Raw genomic sequence first — 15297 nt, 5'->3', positions numbered from 1 at the left:
CACTTGTGTGAACAATTTTTTTATGTTGTTTGCATTCTCTCCTGTTTCATCCTTGACTCCAATTAGTCTTATGTTATTCTTCTTCGCATCATCTAGCAGCTGCTGAATTGATTTCTTGTGGTCCCTTATAATTTTAAAGAAATTTTTCTTTTCCTGGTTACTAATTGCAATCTTATCTTCTATATCTGAAATTCTGTCCTCCCATTGGCTCATTCTGCTGCATAAAACTTTCAGTGGAAGTTTTAATCTCCTTGAAATCTGTTTGCATTTGTTTAATGGATTCCATTTGTTTCCTATGTTGGGATTCCATCGTGTTCCTTAGCGCCTCAATTTTTTTATCTGTGTCTTCTCTAGATTTATTAATCATGTCTTGTACTATGGACACAATCTCTCCTGATATCTGAGAAATTATTTGTGATTTTTTTTTTCCAGATCCTCATTCATTGCCAGTTCACGGAGTCCAGGTGATTGACTATCAGATTGTTCCATCTTGTTTCCCTTTGGGGTTGCCTTAGGTGATCTGGATGTCTGTTTTTGAGACTTGTTTACATGTCTTCTCATTTCAAGGAGGGGGGATGTGTCCTGCTGGCCTCCTCCTCGGTGCTGGGGGCGGTGGTACAACCACCTGAAAGGTTCACCTTCTCTGGCTGGGGGCAGCTGTCTGTGCTCCTTGGCCCTGGGCGAGGTGGTAAAGCAGCCTGAAAGCTCTGCTCCTCAGCACTGGGGGTGAACTGATTTGTCATGGATTTTTAAATTTTTTAAAGTAATTGACATTTATTATATCATTAAGGGAATAATAACAGCATTTCTTTGTGAAATGTAGCCTATAGCTAAGTAACAGATACTACATTTGGTCTTAGCCTGAAGGCTGAGAAATTATAGCAAGGTAACAGAAAAACCATGAAGCCTTTTAATTATTAATGTCTTAAACATTTTGACATTTGTTATCTTCCAGCCATTGAATTAGGGTCTTTTTAGAGAATGTGGCTTAGATCTCCTCCAGATTACTATTCATGTGATAGCATAATTGAAGAATGAAAAATGAAATAAGGATGGGTACAGACTGAAGAAAATCTTGAACACTTAATTTGGACACATTTGATTTGTATTTTAGGTAAAATAGATCATTGAACAAGGGAATTTTTTAATAGAGACTATCATCAAACAAGTAGCTGTTATTGCTGTCATAGTGGTGGTGAGGTAACAATATGACAGAATTATAAAGAAAGAATTACAAAGAAAAAGGAATTGCAAAAAAAAAAAGAATTGGAAATCATCATAATATTGAAACTGAAGAAAGGGGTTTTCAAGCTTAAATAACATAGAAATAAGAAATAGCCATCAGTTTTTTTAGATTGATACTTCTTATGATCAGGTTAATTCTAGTAATTTATTGTTTGATGTTAGAAAAAAATGGTAGTTTTCATGTATTAGGTACTGCCAGTATATTTTATTTTCATATTGTTAATATGAGAGCTTAAAAGCCTGGCTTTTATATTTCCCATACAATTCTTTGAAATAATACTCATTGAGTGCTTATTTTAAACTCTCTTGCAAAGATAGGATAAACTACTTATTCATGAATTTTAGCATGTAAATTGGACTTTTGAAAATAAATAGGTTTATAACAAACTGGTTGAAATGAAGGTGGAGGACTGAGTTTCAAGGAAAAAAATCTGGGAAAAAAATGACATTAGAACTAGGCATTACATACCACTATTACCTCCTAGGGTGCTTTTATTCCTCAGTTGGCACATTTCTATTTGTGACAATAGGAGACCTATCTTGGGTCTAAGTTGGAAGAGTAAATCAAAGATTTACTAATTTTATTATATGTTCTGTTAGAAATTTTTTTTCTTTCTATGATTCACACTCCAGAAGTCTTACAGTTCACCATAGCTGTAATGACTTTATAAGCAAAACAAATTAGATTCCTGTGTAGATTTTGTATCTGGTGAATTCTGAATACCATAGAATGCATGGATATTTAACCTGGGCTTAAGCATAAACATTTTCCCATCCCAGACCTCAAATTCTGGTTTTCATTTAGCCTTTAGACCATGGGCAATGGATTGAAATGGGGGGAAAGAAGTCATATATATGTTTTGCAAATGGTCTCAAGCCTATCCTGTCATTAAAAAAAAGGGAAGACACTATGCCATAAAGGCTCCCAAAGGAGGACTAACACTTCCAAACTAGAATTTCTTTTCAGTGAACTAAAGAGCTGTTACTCATTTTGTTGAAACAGTAAGCATATGCCAAGATTGTCCTGGGCAACCAGGCAACCATGTACATCCTGCTCAGAGGTACTGTAGGGAAGAAAAAGCATTTATCTTCTTCAGTTCTTTCATTAGCAGTTCCATCATACAGTATAGGAATCCCCCCTTCATCACAGTTTTGCTTTCTATTATTCATGGCCAACCAAAGCCTGAAAATATTAAGTGGAAACTTCCCCAAACCAGTAACTCATAAATTATAATAATCCATCATTCTCAGTGGTGTGATAAGATACTGTGTCATCCTGCTTAATTCCGCACAGGATCATTCCTTTGTCCAGCATACTCACTTCACCCTTTATACACTACCTGCCCATTAGTCACTTAGTAGCTGTCTCAGTCATCAGATTGACTACCATACTGTCATAGTGCTTGTGTTTAACCCCTGTTTTACTTAATAATGGCTGGCCCCAAAGCACAAGAGGAATGAGGGTGGCAACTTAGATCGGCCAGTTTGGAATCTACAAAATGATTCCTTAAGATCTCAACTTAATAAAAAAGCAAAAGAATCCTATGCTGAAGTGCTAAAATCAACAGTAAAAACAGATCTTCTAGGTAAAGTGCCTCAGTTTATCTCCTCTCCAGTAGCACAAGTATGCATTCTGGCCAAGTTGCTTTCTGCCACCAAGGACAGTTGGGTCATTTATGTAATGCTTCTTGGTGAGTTGCAGCCTCCTTTATATCATTGTTTACTGTATCTTTATTTTCCTAGCAAACTATTTTAGATTTTAGTGAACGTAAAATCTCATATTTTACTTTTACTGTTTGAGATCACATGCAACCTAGTAAACACTAAAGATAACAATAACTTTCACTATTGAAGTTACGGACGCATTTATATGTGTTCTCTTTTATAGAAAAACTTATTTCAAAAATTATTTTGCCTTTTGTGTAATACAGAATCTCATATGACAGAGTTAAGTATCAAAACAGGAAGAAATAACTATTTTTGTAAGCTACTTGTTTGGACTTGGATCTTGAATGACCCCCCCCCATTCTCATACTAAATAAAATCTTGATTTGTAAAAAAAAAAAAAATACAGACTTCTACCTGTGAAATGGTAAAGAAGAATAAATTAGTGCTTGTTTTGCTGTCTTGTCCTAAACAGTAAAAGTTAATGGCCATACTGTATGTTAAGTGCTTGGATAAGATGCAAAAGCATTGGATAATAGGGTTCATATCCCCCATGAAAAGGTGGAGATTCTTGTACTTTGAAGCCTGTCACAATTTTGCCTCTAGATTGCTGTGAGAGCAGATGGAAGCCAGGAGTTCTCTCTGCTAGGGGCTGTTTTTGAAAGTGGGTCAATAGGTCATCTTTGTTAGAACCATTTGAGGTATTGACTAAAAGGTCAAAATGTTTTATGAGACATAAAAATCTGTATTTTTAAATTTGAGAATGAGGGTAAGTTAGAAGTAGCCAATTCTGAAATTCTTCAACTTGTATAAGTTAGGTTCCCAGAGGTTATTTGTTATTCTACTTGTTCATAAAGGCCAAATGAATAGGAATTCCCTTTTACTCTTTAAAATCAGTAGGAGCACCAAAAACTTTATAGAAGAAATTACAAGTTCATTTCATTCAAATACAAATACAGTGCATGTAAGAACTCTGAACAAGATACTAGCAAGTCAAATTTATGTATAAAAAAGGTACTAGAACTCATCCAAGTTGAATTTACAGGTATGCTAGCATAGTTTCATATGGAAAGTCCATATATGTAACTAAATATTACTATGTTAAAAGATAATAACCTCAATAGACAATTTGATAAAATTCAATACCTATTCATGCTTTAAGATTACTAAATTAGGAACAGGAGAGAACCTATTTTATCTACAAAAAAAAAATGTTTTTCCACAATAGTTGAATGTTAGAAGCTTTCCCTTTAAAATCAGAAACTAGACTCTCAGCTAGTCTGCCTGAGACTTCTTTAATGCCAACTCTTGCTTCCCCATGAAGCCCCATTTCCAACAGAATAAAAGAACCCATCATAAACTAAGAGAAACTTGCCAAATGTCAGACACAATTGTGCATTGGTAAAAAGGAACTACTCTTAGATGATAGAACCAACAATCTCTGTTATAACATAAAATTTCCAGTTCTCTTTTACAAAATTAGGAATGGAGGGGAAGGGGATGAAAAAAAAGGAATTAAGATGTGTTATGTATGTGTACCAACTCCCCATAAGGAATGTAAACATTGTGTACTACAACATGTACCATAAAATAAATTTTTTAAATGGAATGAGCAGTATCGTGGATATTAAAGATGTTAATGTTTGCAGACCAGGGAATTGATACACTTTAATAATCCCAGTATTCAGACATCTCTGGCAACAAACACTTTTACCATTCCCAGCCATGCTGAGACCAAGCAGCAGACAAATAATGTCACCCAGGATCTTAAACCAGCTTGGTACTGAAAGGCTTCAGGACATTGGCAGAAGCTGGATGGAAAAGCACCACTTGCTACAGAGGAGGATGGTGATCTTGTTCAGAATTTTGATGAGGCTTCCAACAATGAAGCAAAATGAATTGATTCAACCTCTTCAAAAAGTTTTATAAATTTTCACTGCATTTAAAGTTTTGGTTAGGATATGAAGAAATACAGATCTGTAATATTTTTAATTTTAAGGCTCTAGGACACTGCTGCTTTGTAATTATTGCTTATACTCAGTTATTTATTTGCTGTTAAGCCAGAGAAGCCAAAAAAGTAAAGTTTAAAACAAATATAAAGTCTTTGCTTGTTTAAAATAAAAATACAACTAGAGAAGGAGGTTCACTAGCACCACTTAAAGTCAATATTTTCTTAAAGGTTGCATAAGCACAGTATGACAAAAATAAATTATAGAAATAAAAGACTTGGAAAGAAAGATATAAAATTTATTTATAAATATGATATTTGGCATAGAAACCTCCCAAACTATAGATATAGAAATGATAATTCAGTAAAGTAATTGAAAATAAATATACGACAGTCATTTGCAGTTTTGTGTCATAACAACCATCTAGAAACATAACTAAGACATTTACTCTGGAGCCAGAGAATGGTACATTTATGACTAGGAATAAATCTAATAAAAATTTAAGCTCTCTACACAAAAGAATTATGAGGATTCAATGAAATTCCAGTAAAAATTACAACAGAATTTTTTTCTGTCCTTTGATAGGATGAACTACCAAGACACTTTTGAGGCACAAACTCAGGAATAGGGGCTTTTATTGATGTGTAGGAATTAAGATATTGTGGCACCAGCATTGAAACAGATGTAACATGATCAGTGGAATAGAGAGCTCAGAAAGAGACCTACACATATATATCACTTTGGTGTCTGACAAAGGTATGCCTTTCAGTAGAAAAGGAGAAATTATTCAAGGTATATAGGGAGGTTGATTGTTTATAGGGCTAATATTTGAAATTGTATTCCTGTTTTACTCTATACCCCAAACCATAAAGTTAAATGAAGTTATTCAGACATACAAGCTTAAATATCACATGGTTTCCTCTTACCTGAAAAACATATATGAAATAGAAGACAGATAATAGGGAAAAAGAGAGAGGAAAAAAGTTAATCCAGCACTAACAGCTGGGCAAGGTGGTGCACGCCTGTAATCCCAGCACTTGGTGGCTGTGGCAGGAGAATTGCTGCGAGTTCAAGGCCAGCCTGGGCTGCATAGTGAGTTCAAGATCAGTCCGAAGTACATAGCAAGACCCTGTCTCAAAAAAAAAAAAAAAAATCCAGCACAGATAATGTATCTAAGAGTGTACCTTGACTTAATACAGTTGTCTTACATGTTGGCCTATCAGTCTGGTTTTTAATCTGTATGTATGATAATTACCTTATATGGTCTTATAAATAAGTTAATCTGATGCTGGCAAAATAAAAGAGGGTAGAGGGAAAGAGAGAAAAAAAAGAATTGAAATTGTTATGTACATGTACCAGTTCCCTACAATGAATATAATCATTATTAAACATGTACTGATAAAAGGAGCCAGGGATTTAGCTCAGTGGTTTTGCCACCTGCTGCGCAAGCTCAAGGACCTGAGTTGGATCCCCGGTACCAAAAAAAAAAAAGGAAAAGGAAAAAAAGCACTTTCTGGTTAGCAGCACCCCTCCCCCAAAAAGAAACCTAAAACCAGACCTTTGGAAAGTAAGTATATGAAACTATACTAAAAGTCACAATGTAGGATGCCTTTTTTTACCTATTACTTGGCAAAAGTTGTACATGCAAGTCTATTGTTTATCATCTACATTGCTGGTGTCAGTGAAAATTGGTAAAACTACATTGGGAATAAAAAGGTTAGTGATAGCTTTTAAGAGTTGAATTTTCAGGTGTATTGTGACAGTAATTTTCTAGAGTGATTCTTATATACAGCTGGAAGCATATTAGCGAGCATGTAAATCCTCAAAGATTGCATGTGTGTAGCATACTGTTTTTTAAACTTAAATACATATTTTTAAAGAGTACGTGTAGATGCAATTAAGTTTGCATATAAAAGGAAAAAGCAAGGAGTTTGTGAATACAAGATTCAGGGTGAGGGTTAACTCAGTTGAGGAAGCCATGATGATGGAATTAAATGAAATAAGGGCAGGAGGGCCACACAGGTTTCTAGCCTTCATTTACGTAGGAAGTTCTTTATCATTATTAAAACTAAGTAAGTGCAGTCTTTGGATGAATGATTCAAGTGTGATATAAATTTAAGAATTATGACTAATCACTTTGAATAGCCTAGGCTAGTAGATTCCTCTTAATAAATTTTTTTATTTCACCAGCTTAAACTAAGTTTGTGACTCCCACATGAATATTTACCAAATAGGAGCATAAGTTGCCCCTCAAAGGTTTTTTTAACAAAACATATTTTCTACTCAACTTGTTGATCTCAAAGTGTGCGTATGTTTAACCAAGTAGACCAAGTTCATACATTGAAAAACTTCAGAAAAAGAACATCCTTCTCATCAACTGAGCTATTATCATGGAAAACTTCTTAGCCACTGTGATCACTTTGTTTGCCATCTATCACAATGTCTTAAGGTTTACTAATCTACAATCTTCTGTTAACAACATCTGTTTGGTTTTTTTTCCATCTCAAACATTTTGGGTTTCAGCTCTAATTTCAAATTGAATCTTATTTATATCCCACTTGTGTCTGTGCCCAGTCCATACCCTAGTTCAGTGATGGCAAACCTTTTAGAGCTTTGAATGATACAAACAACCCCACTGTGGTACTTGTATCATGAGTTCACTACCACTGCTCTATTTTCTTGAAATATTAATATAGTAGGTAAAGTTAAAATAATTATTGTACTTGTCTACTATTGTATTGGCCTTATCTACTGATTCGATCATATTTGTCATCTCTGGGCCACTCTTAATTGACTTCTTTCTCTCGTTCTAGGTTAGTTACCTTGTTCTTTGAATGCCTGCTCATTTTTGATTGGTTGCCAGGCATTATAAATTTTAACTTGTTGGATATTGGATTTTTTTGTATTAGAAATAACCTTAAGCTTTTCCCTACAGTGCAGTTAAGTTACTTGGAAGTAATCTGATCCTTTGATCTCTTGCTTCTTATATTTTGATAGGTGCAACTAGGAGGGAAATCTAAGGTGTACCCTTCTAAATACTCTACCCAGTGTCATGATTTAAGAGATTTTTCCCACTCAGCCTGACAAAAACAAAAACTATTCTTGACTCTATCTGATGACCTAATATTGTTCCCTGGAATGATTTCAAATGATTCTTTCCCACCAGTGAGGAAAGAGCCACTGAGTAGCTTCTTGATGCACATGCACTGATTATGCTTAGCTGAAGATCAGGAGACATGGTGGTTCTTGAGACCGCTCTTGGGGAGCATTCCTCATTAATACTGTTTTCCATGTACTGTTAGCACTTTGATCTCCCTGTTCTCTCAGCTATCTCCTCAACTAGGAGAGACTATCAGACTCCAATAAGATTCTCCTTTCCTGAGTTGCGACCTAGGAACTCTGCCCAGTTAGTTGGAGCAGTTAAAAAAATAATTTTTGAATAAATGAATCATTCCCATGGTTCAGAAATTTTAAAAATATGTATTCAGTTTTCTCCCTCTGACCCTTTTCTACTACCAACCTAGTCCTCACTGTCCCAATAAAAAATTGTTATTAGTGTATCATTCCAGAGTTTCTTTATTCATATGCAAGTAAATATCACATAGTCTCATTCCTTTTCTACTACTTTTATTGTGAAAAATTTACATGCTATTTTGAACCTTATTCTTTTCAGCTTAACCATTAAGGATTTTTCCTTATTGGTACCTAGATTGCCTCTGCACACACATGCAGTCACACACACACACACACACTCACACTTCTTAACAGCTATGTAGTATTGTATTACATAGACTTACTATTAGATAACCAATTCCCAGTTGTCAAAGTTAAGTTCCTTCTAATCTTTTGCCATTAGAAATAATTCAGTAGCTAATAGTCCTGTACATAAGTTATTTTGCATGTATCTGAATAACACAACTTTTAAATCCATTCTCAGAAGTTGATCAGAGAGTTTATGCAGTTGTAATCTTAATAGCTGTTACCAAATTGTCATCCCAAGGGATTAAACCATTCTTTTATAAGCATGTTAGAAAAATGCCTAATTAACCCATAGTTGTGTCTACAGAATGTATCAAATATTTGAATTGTTAATCAGATAGGAAGAAAATGTTACCATAATATGCAATAGTTTTAATTTTTATTTCTCCTATGAATCAGACTGAAAAATCTATGTTTGAAAACTGTACTTCCCTTTTTCTGTTCTATTTTATTTTTTTTGTTTTCTTTTCTGTTCTACTTTAAAAGATGTTAGTAGATGATGTTCAGTAACTTTAATGAATGAACAGTTAACAGGATAGTCTACAAGGGAGACATTTTAAGATAAAATAGAATTATGCTAAGTTTAATAACATAATTCTAACGTCATTACAAAGTACTTAGATCAAATGTTGGATTGATTTTTTTAGAAAAATTTCACAAAAGACCAGGTTAATCTGAGTTTTTTAGCATAAGGGTAATGTTCCAAAATTAGTTTGATAAATGTAAAAATAAAAATCATTCCTTCTAGAAACTTTTATATTTGAGAGATGTAGTTTATATTCTATAAACAGTGGCAATTTACAGAATAATTTGAGAGGAATAGGGGAGAGAATATTTTAAATTTATACCAAATTTGTAACTTTATAGTTACAAAATATATTTTGTCCCTAACATAAGGATAATATACAACAAAAAAAGTAATGAACAAATTTATGCTTATGTGACAAATGTAGTTCTTCATTCATTGTATCTTTCTTGAGATATAAGGAATATGGAGATATTTTTGTAACTTTGAATAACAAAACTTTTTCTCTGCCTCATTGCAAATGCCTCTTTTTGCTTCTATAATTTACAGTTGATAGGTATTATATGACCTGTGGACAAGTAATTAGGGAGGTAGTTGCTTTGCCAAGTGAGTGAAGTAATAAAATAGACCAGTAGTTTGTGTATATTTTGTTAACTTATTATATATATAAATTAGAAGTCTGGTTTTATTTATGAAATTGAAAATATATTTTTAGAGTTGCATCAATATGGAGAGGCATCCAGCACACATCTGTCAGGTATGATGTCATTCCAGAATATTCTCTAGTATTGTTTTTCTGTCTTATTAGTAAACCAAATTTATATTGATTAAATTTGTTTTTTATTTTTCCCTTTGCCAAAATGTTGAGCAGTCGTTGTCAAATTAGCCACATTTTAGCCATCCTAATAGTGAACACTTGCTTTTGGATACTTCTAGAATTGTGTATCAGGAAAAAAATTATTGTCTTACTGATTTTTAAGCATTGATTTTTAGCATTTTCAAAGTTATTGAAAATGTTCTCAATGCTTTCTATCAAAATCATCTAATTGTAAATAATTAAAATTTTATCATGCCCCCAAACTTACTTGTAATTATTTTAGTATTCATCAGTCATGTTAGTGTTTACCACATTAATATCTGCTTATACTGTTTGAATTTCTTGTTTGGTTATAGTTATAGAAGTATGATAAATAGAAAAATAACATTAGTATTTTTGACTGTGTGCTTTCCTGTTAAGGTTTATTGGCTGATTAATGCTGAGGCTATTCTTTAGAACATAAAATTTGAATTTCTATAAATATGTATGAAGCATATTTTAAGAAAGTTGATCTGAACTTACCGTCAAGTCTCAAATTGTTTATGTACTATGTTTAAGTTAATTAGAATTCAAATGGAAGTTAATAAAGTATTTCAAATATTAGAAACCTTAACCAACTGTGGTAACTTACTAATAAAGCAGATTTAAAAGAAATGTCCATATTTAAATGAGTTTAAATTGGGAAATAGTTAAAAGGCTTTTTCAGTATTTGTATTACAATTTAATGCTGATTTAATTGTATAAATCAGAGTAAGATAATTTTAAGAAACCATTTTCTTATTATTTTGGGTAATGTAAATCTATCTTTAAAAATATTACTAGAGATTAAAGTTGAGTTTTTAAATTTTTAAGGTTACCAAATATATTTTATATCTGACTTCAACAGAACTTCTGTTAGTATTGGTTTCAGAGCCCCTTCACAAAGTCAGTCCTAAAATAATTGAAATATATGCCTTAAATCAACTGAATATATTATTTTAGGATGTTAATTGGAAAGCAGCATTTACTTGCATTAAAAGTTGTGCAGTGGTGGTTAGAAAATCAAGTGAAAAGATTGGGGGACAGTGAAACAATGGAGGAATAGAATGATTGTCAAGCTGTTGATTTAAAATTAGAATTTTAAATACAGAATTTCTTTTTGTTCTGATGCCAGCTATTCTAATATTTTAATAATTTGATTTTTATTTATGAGCATCAGAAGTACTAAACACTTGTCAGATTCCAGTTAAATCACGTAAGTTTGAAAAGGATTTCAAAAATCCAGTGGCAGATGATAACATCTGTAGTATTTTTCATTGTGTTGTGTGTTTTAGGTATTTGTGAAGTGTCATTTTGATTATAATCCATACAATGATAACCTGATTCCCTGCAAAGAGGCAGGACTGAAGTTTTCCAAAGGAGAAATTCTTCAGATTGTAAACAGAGAAGATCCAAATTGGTGGCAGGTTAGTATGCATCTCAAATGTTCCATAACTGCTTTTCTATTTTTAATCTTAGATCTGGCCAATATCTGAATATTCAGGAAGAAGGTATTAGCATTTGTTCAATGATTTTTCCAGCATGAACAGTTCCTGCATCATGGCTACTAATTTTGTGGACAGAAGACCAAATTGAGAGGGATTTGTGAGTAGCTATTAATAAATGGAGAATTAACCCACCTATGGTACCTTCCTGTTGGTTTAGGGATTAGGCTGATTGGTTATTTCACATGGGTGACTGTATTAACATATGCTCTTGTGGAAGAAGAACTTACTTGGGGTCATCCTTTATCAGTGTTTGGTTTTGGTTTAATTAAACTCTTGTCCCGTCTCCCCTTTGTATATGTTCATAACAAGTTTTAAAACATGATTTCTTAAGGTCATAAATCTGTTTGCCCACCTCCTCACATTTATTGAGAAATGAAGGCTTGCTCCATCAGTTTTCTTTTGAGTTGGATTATAACCTGTGTATATGAAAAGAGATACAGGTTACATTTTATTTTCCCCACCCTATTTTCCAGAAATTTATGTGAAGTTTTTTCCTTTCCCTACTAATACCATTTTTAGAAATCTCTAGAGGCAGTAATAAGTCTGTTTTGGTAATTTTTTACATAAGCCTAACAATCACAGTGTTAAGAATTGGAGAAACGAACAAATCAGAAAGTCAGAAATCTTTTAAACTATCAGAGCAAATGACAGTCTCATTAAAGAACAAGGTATAGGGCTGGGGATTTAGCCCAGTGGCACTGTGCCTGCCTTGCAGGTGCAAGGTCCTGAGTTCGATCCCCAGTACCAAAAAAAAAAGAACAATGTGTAAGAGGAAGGATCAAGGAAATCTTAGCACTAAACTCTATTATTAACTGAGATATTATTGGAAACTCATATTAACACTAATACATTATATTGGCTTCTAAGGAGAAATGGTTCATAGTATGAGAACAATCTTACTAGTGTGTCTGCAATTTAAATTAAGATCTTATATATAAGTGTACTATGTGGTAAGAAAACTTAAGAAACAGGTAAGTTAAATGGAATCATGATTTTGAGAGGTATGTACTGAATTTCTTAGAACCCTCCTTTTAAAAATCTTTCTGTGGCTGTTCATTGAATTTTTCTGATTTTTCCTCTTTTTTTTTCTATGAATCATTCTCTCTTAGTTTTCATTTCTAATCCTGTCACCATTATCTCAGTCTCTTTTTCCAGTTTAATAGTCTGTTACTTCTAATTTTCAGTGTTGCTAAAAAATCAGATTTTCTATGCCAGTAATAAGGATAAGACACTAACTTTGTGAGATACGCCACTAATAGCCAGTTCTCAAACCACCATTTTCAAATATCAGTTATTTTTTACTTTAAAAGATTTTTTACACTGAATAAAGTTTTAATCTCATAGAATATTCAGATTCTTATTAGTGTGAATTAAAACTTCTCTGTATTCCCTATATTGTCTCCTTTTCATTGATTTTTGTCTCAAGAAATACAGAGATGATTAAGGTTGTTAGTAAATGTCTTACTAAAGAATGCTAGTTGAAATTTCCTCTTAACACATCAAACTGTAAAATAGCATTTATTTCTTTCCCTTCTTGAACTAAGTCTTATAAATAAAAAAGCTTTAGTAATTCAAGGAATCTGTGTGTACTTTTGATTTTGGTCTCAAAATTTCACTACCAGATGCCATATACAGCACAAAGAATTTTAGGTGCAAATTGATTCCTCAATCCTAAAGTGTTTAAATACTTTAACCAACAATATCATGAACTTAAATCTAATGGTTGTTTTTAAAAGCAAATGTGACTGTTTTTTCTAAGCACTGCCTGCCTTACTAGAAAATGGTTTCAAATTTTGATCAGTGAGATATAATGCATTGATTTCATTCTAGGCTAGCCATGTGAAAGAGGGAGGAAGTGCTGGTCTCATTCCAAGCCAGTTCCTGGAAGAGAAGAGAAAAGCATTTGTTAGAAGAGACTGGGACAATTCAGGTGATAAATTCCATATAATAAGTAACAAGCAGACCTTTGTGCTTACCTTTTTTTTTTTTTGCCTCTTTTGTCTAAACAAATGAACTTACTTAAAATCTATCTAGGATTAGTCGCTTTCATCTACTTACTCTCTCCAAAGTAATCTTTTTGATCCCTTTCTGCCATCTACTGGTAGAGTAACAAAATTCAGTTACTGGCTGGGCCTTGGGTTTCCTAGGATGAGACGTTGGGAAAATTATCTTCTCACACCATAGAATATGACAGAGCAATTTTATCATATTATTTAAGTGACATTGGTCTTGTCGTTCTTCAGGCCCTTTTTGTGGAACTATAAGTAGCAAAAAAAAGAAAAAGATGATGTATCTCACAACCAGAAATGCAGGTAGGTTTTAAATACTCTTGAAAAGTCTAAGTAGTTTATGCTATTAATTAATATGGTATAAGCTCTAAATATATAATTTAAAATGAATTTAAATCAAATTAATACCTAATTGCAAGAATATGGCATGTGGACAATAATATAAGGAAATTATTTAAATCTTTATATTGTGTATACTAACTGTGCTTTATTTTGTGAGTATAGTTTATAACAAAATGAACTGGTTAGGATTTGTACTTGTGTTAAATGCAGGAGCAATGTCATAAATATTGAAACTGTTTAGAGAATTTTGAAATAGATATTAATGACCATTTCTTAAAGGGTAGAATCTCTTTATGAAGAGATAAAAGAAGATACTAAAAGAATTGGGATTAAGGACAAGTATTTTCTTCCTTAACATTGTCCTTGAGACTTTTGGGAAAATAGCATTGGACCAGATGAATTTTAGTCTAATCTAAAAGGATTATTTTTTCTTAAATCTTTTAGTCTTAAAGATTTTTAAAAAGAAAGAAATAACTGTGTAGGTGATGGGTATGCTAATTAGCTTGATTGTAGGATCATTTTTCAGTGTATACATACATCAGTACATCAAGTTGTATACCTTAAATATATATATAATTTGTATTTGTCAATTATACCTCAATAAAATGAAAAAAGTTTTTAAAAAATTAATAAAACCTGAGACCTGGATTGGGTACACCTTCCCTGTTTAAAAAAATAATAATAAACATGGAAACTCTATATGAAGTGCTTTCTGACTTAAGAGATATGTCTATACTGGTAATAAAGATGCTAATATAGGAGGGAGACATAGGCTTTTTCTCTCTGGTTACTGGTTTAATCTGTGAAGAAATTGTGCAGAGAAAGAGTTGTTGAGATAGTAACATGAAGAAGTGGTGTTATTACCTCAGATTGAGATAGGTAATATTTTTACTTCACTTTGATCTCATTTTTCATTAAATATATGCCCCTAAAACATTCTTGCAAAATAGAAAATTTTTGATTTTCCCATTAACAAAGATTATATTTTAGAATGTGTTTTTACTGAGCATAGTTTGGACCCAGTATTTTATACATAAATTTCAGGATCTTAATATTTTAATGTTAATATGTGACCTGTATGAATTTTACACAGTATTCATGTATATCACTGGAAACACATTCTCATTCTATGCAACTTAAGTAGCTATGCTATGTGTACTCCTGTCCTCCATACCTGATGCATACTTTTTAGTGTAAATTACATGAACTAATCTGTAATTTGATTATTTATACTAGAGCAATTCTTTATACTAATAAATTGATAATAAAAAGGGGTGAGTGGATAGAATATTTGATAATAAGGATTAAAAATGGGAATGTCTCTAGCTTTGTCAGGTAAAATTTTAAAAACAAATCCATGGGAACAGATGTTTAAATCAAGATATAAAATATTATACTTTATCAAATTTGTGAAAACCTGTGTTAAGTGGGAAAAATTCAAGTGACTGTTGTCAAGACA

The 15297-nt window shown here is 32.6% G+C and overlaps 2 protein-coding genes across 8 annotated transcripts in view; one reads left to right on the top strand and one right to left on the bottom strand.

Moving 5' to 3' along the window:
- The window catches only part of Pals2 (protein associated with LIN7 2, MAGUK p55 family member), a 90977-nt gene that overhangs the window by 50758 nt on the left and 24922 nt on the right, over nucleotides 1–15297 (top strand). For 4 of the 6 annotated variants that reach the window (XM_021254107.2, XM_004839541.3, XM_021254108.2 and 1 more), the window contains exons 6-9: nucleotides 9860–9901; nucleotides 11275–11406; nucleotides 13318–13417; nucleotides 13731–13799. In XM_021254107.2, coding sequence (XP_021109766.1) covers nucleotides 9860–9901; nucleotides 11275–11406; nucleotides 13318–13417; nucleotides 13731–13799 — 343 coding nt within the window. The remainder of the gene's footprint in view (nucleotides 1–9859; nucleotides 9902–11274; nucleotides 11407–13317; nucleotides 13418–13730; nucleotides 13800–15297) is intronic. The other 2 variants (XM_004839542.3, XM_087206648.1) reach the window with 1 other exon arrangement.
- Gsdme (gasdermin E) overlaps nucleotides 3894–15297 on the bottom strand; it is a 128327-nt gene continuing 116923 nt past the window's right edge. Inside the window, exons 13-15 of one of the 2 annotated variants that reach the window (XR_015449340.1) lie at nucleotides 13546–13745; nucleotides 11840–11903; nucleotides 3894–5988 (exon numbers count right to left, since the gene is read on the bottom strand). The gene's annotated coding sequence lies outside the window, so the exon portion shown is untranslated. Of the gene's footprint in view, nucleotides 5989–11839; nucleotides 13746–15297 lie in introns of both variants that reach the window. The other variant, XR_002393092.2, reaches the window with a different exon arrangement.

Source organism: Heterocephalus glaber, unplaced genomic scaffold (assembly GCF_053883595.1).
Source record: "Heterocephalus glaber isolate CG9 unplaced genomic scaffold, H.glaber_assembly_v1.0 deba00000676, whole genome shotgun sequence".
Lineage (NCBI taxonomy): Eukaryota > Metazoa > Chordata > Mammalia > Rodentia > Bathyergidae > Heterocephalus > Heterocephalus glaber.
The sequence above is the reverse complement of the archived record's forward strand: the minus strand, read 5'-3'. Positions and strand labels throughout refer to the sequence as shown.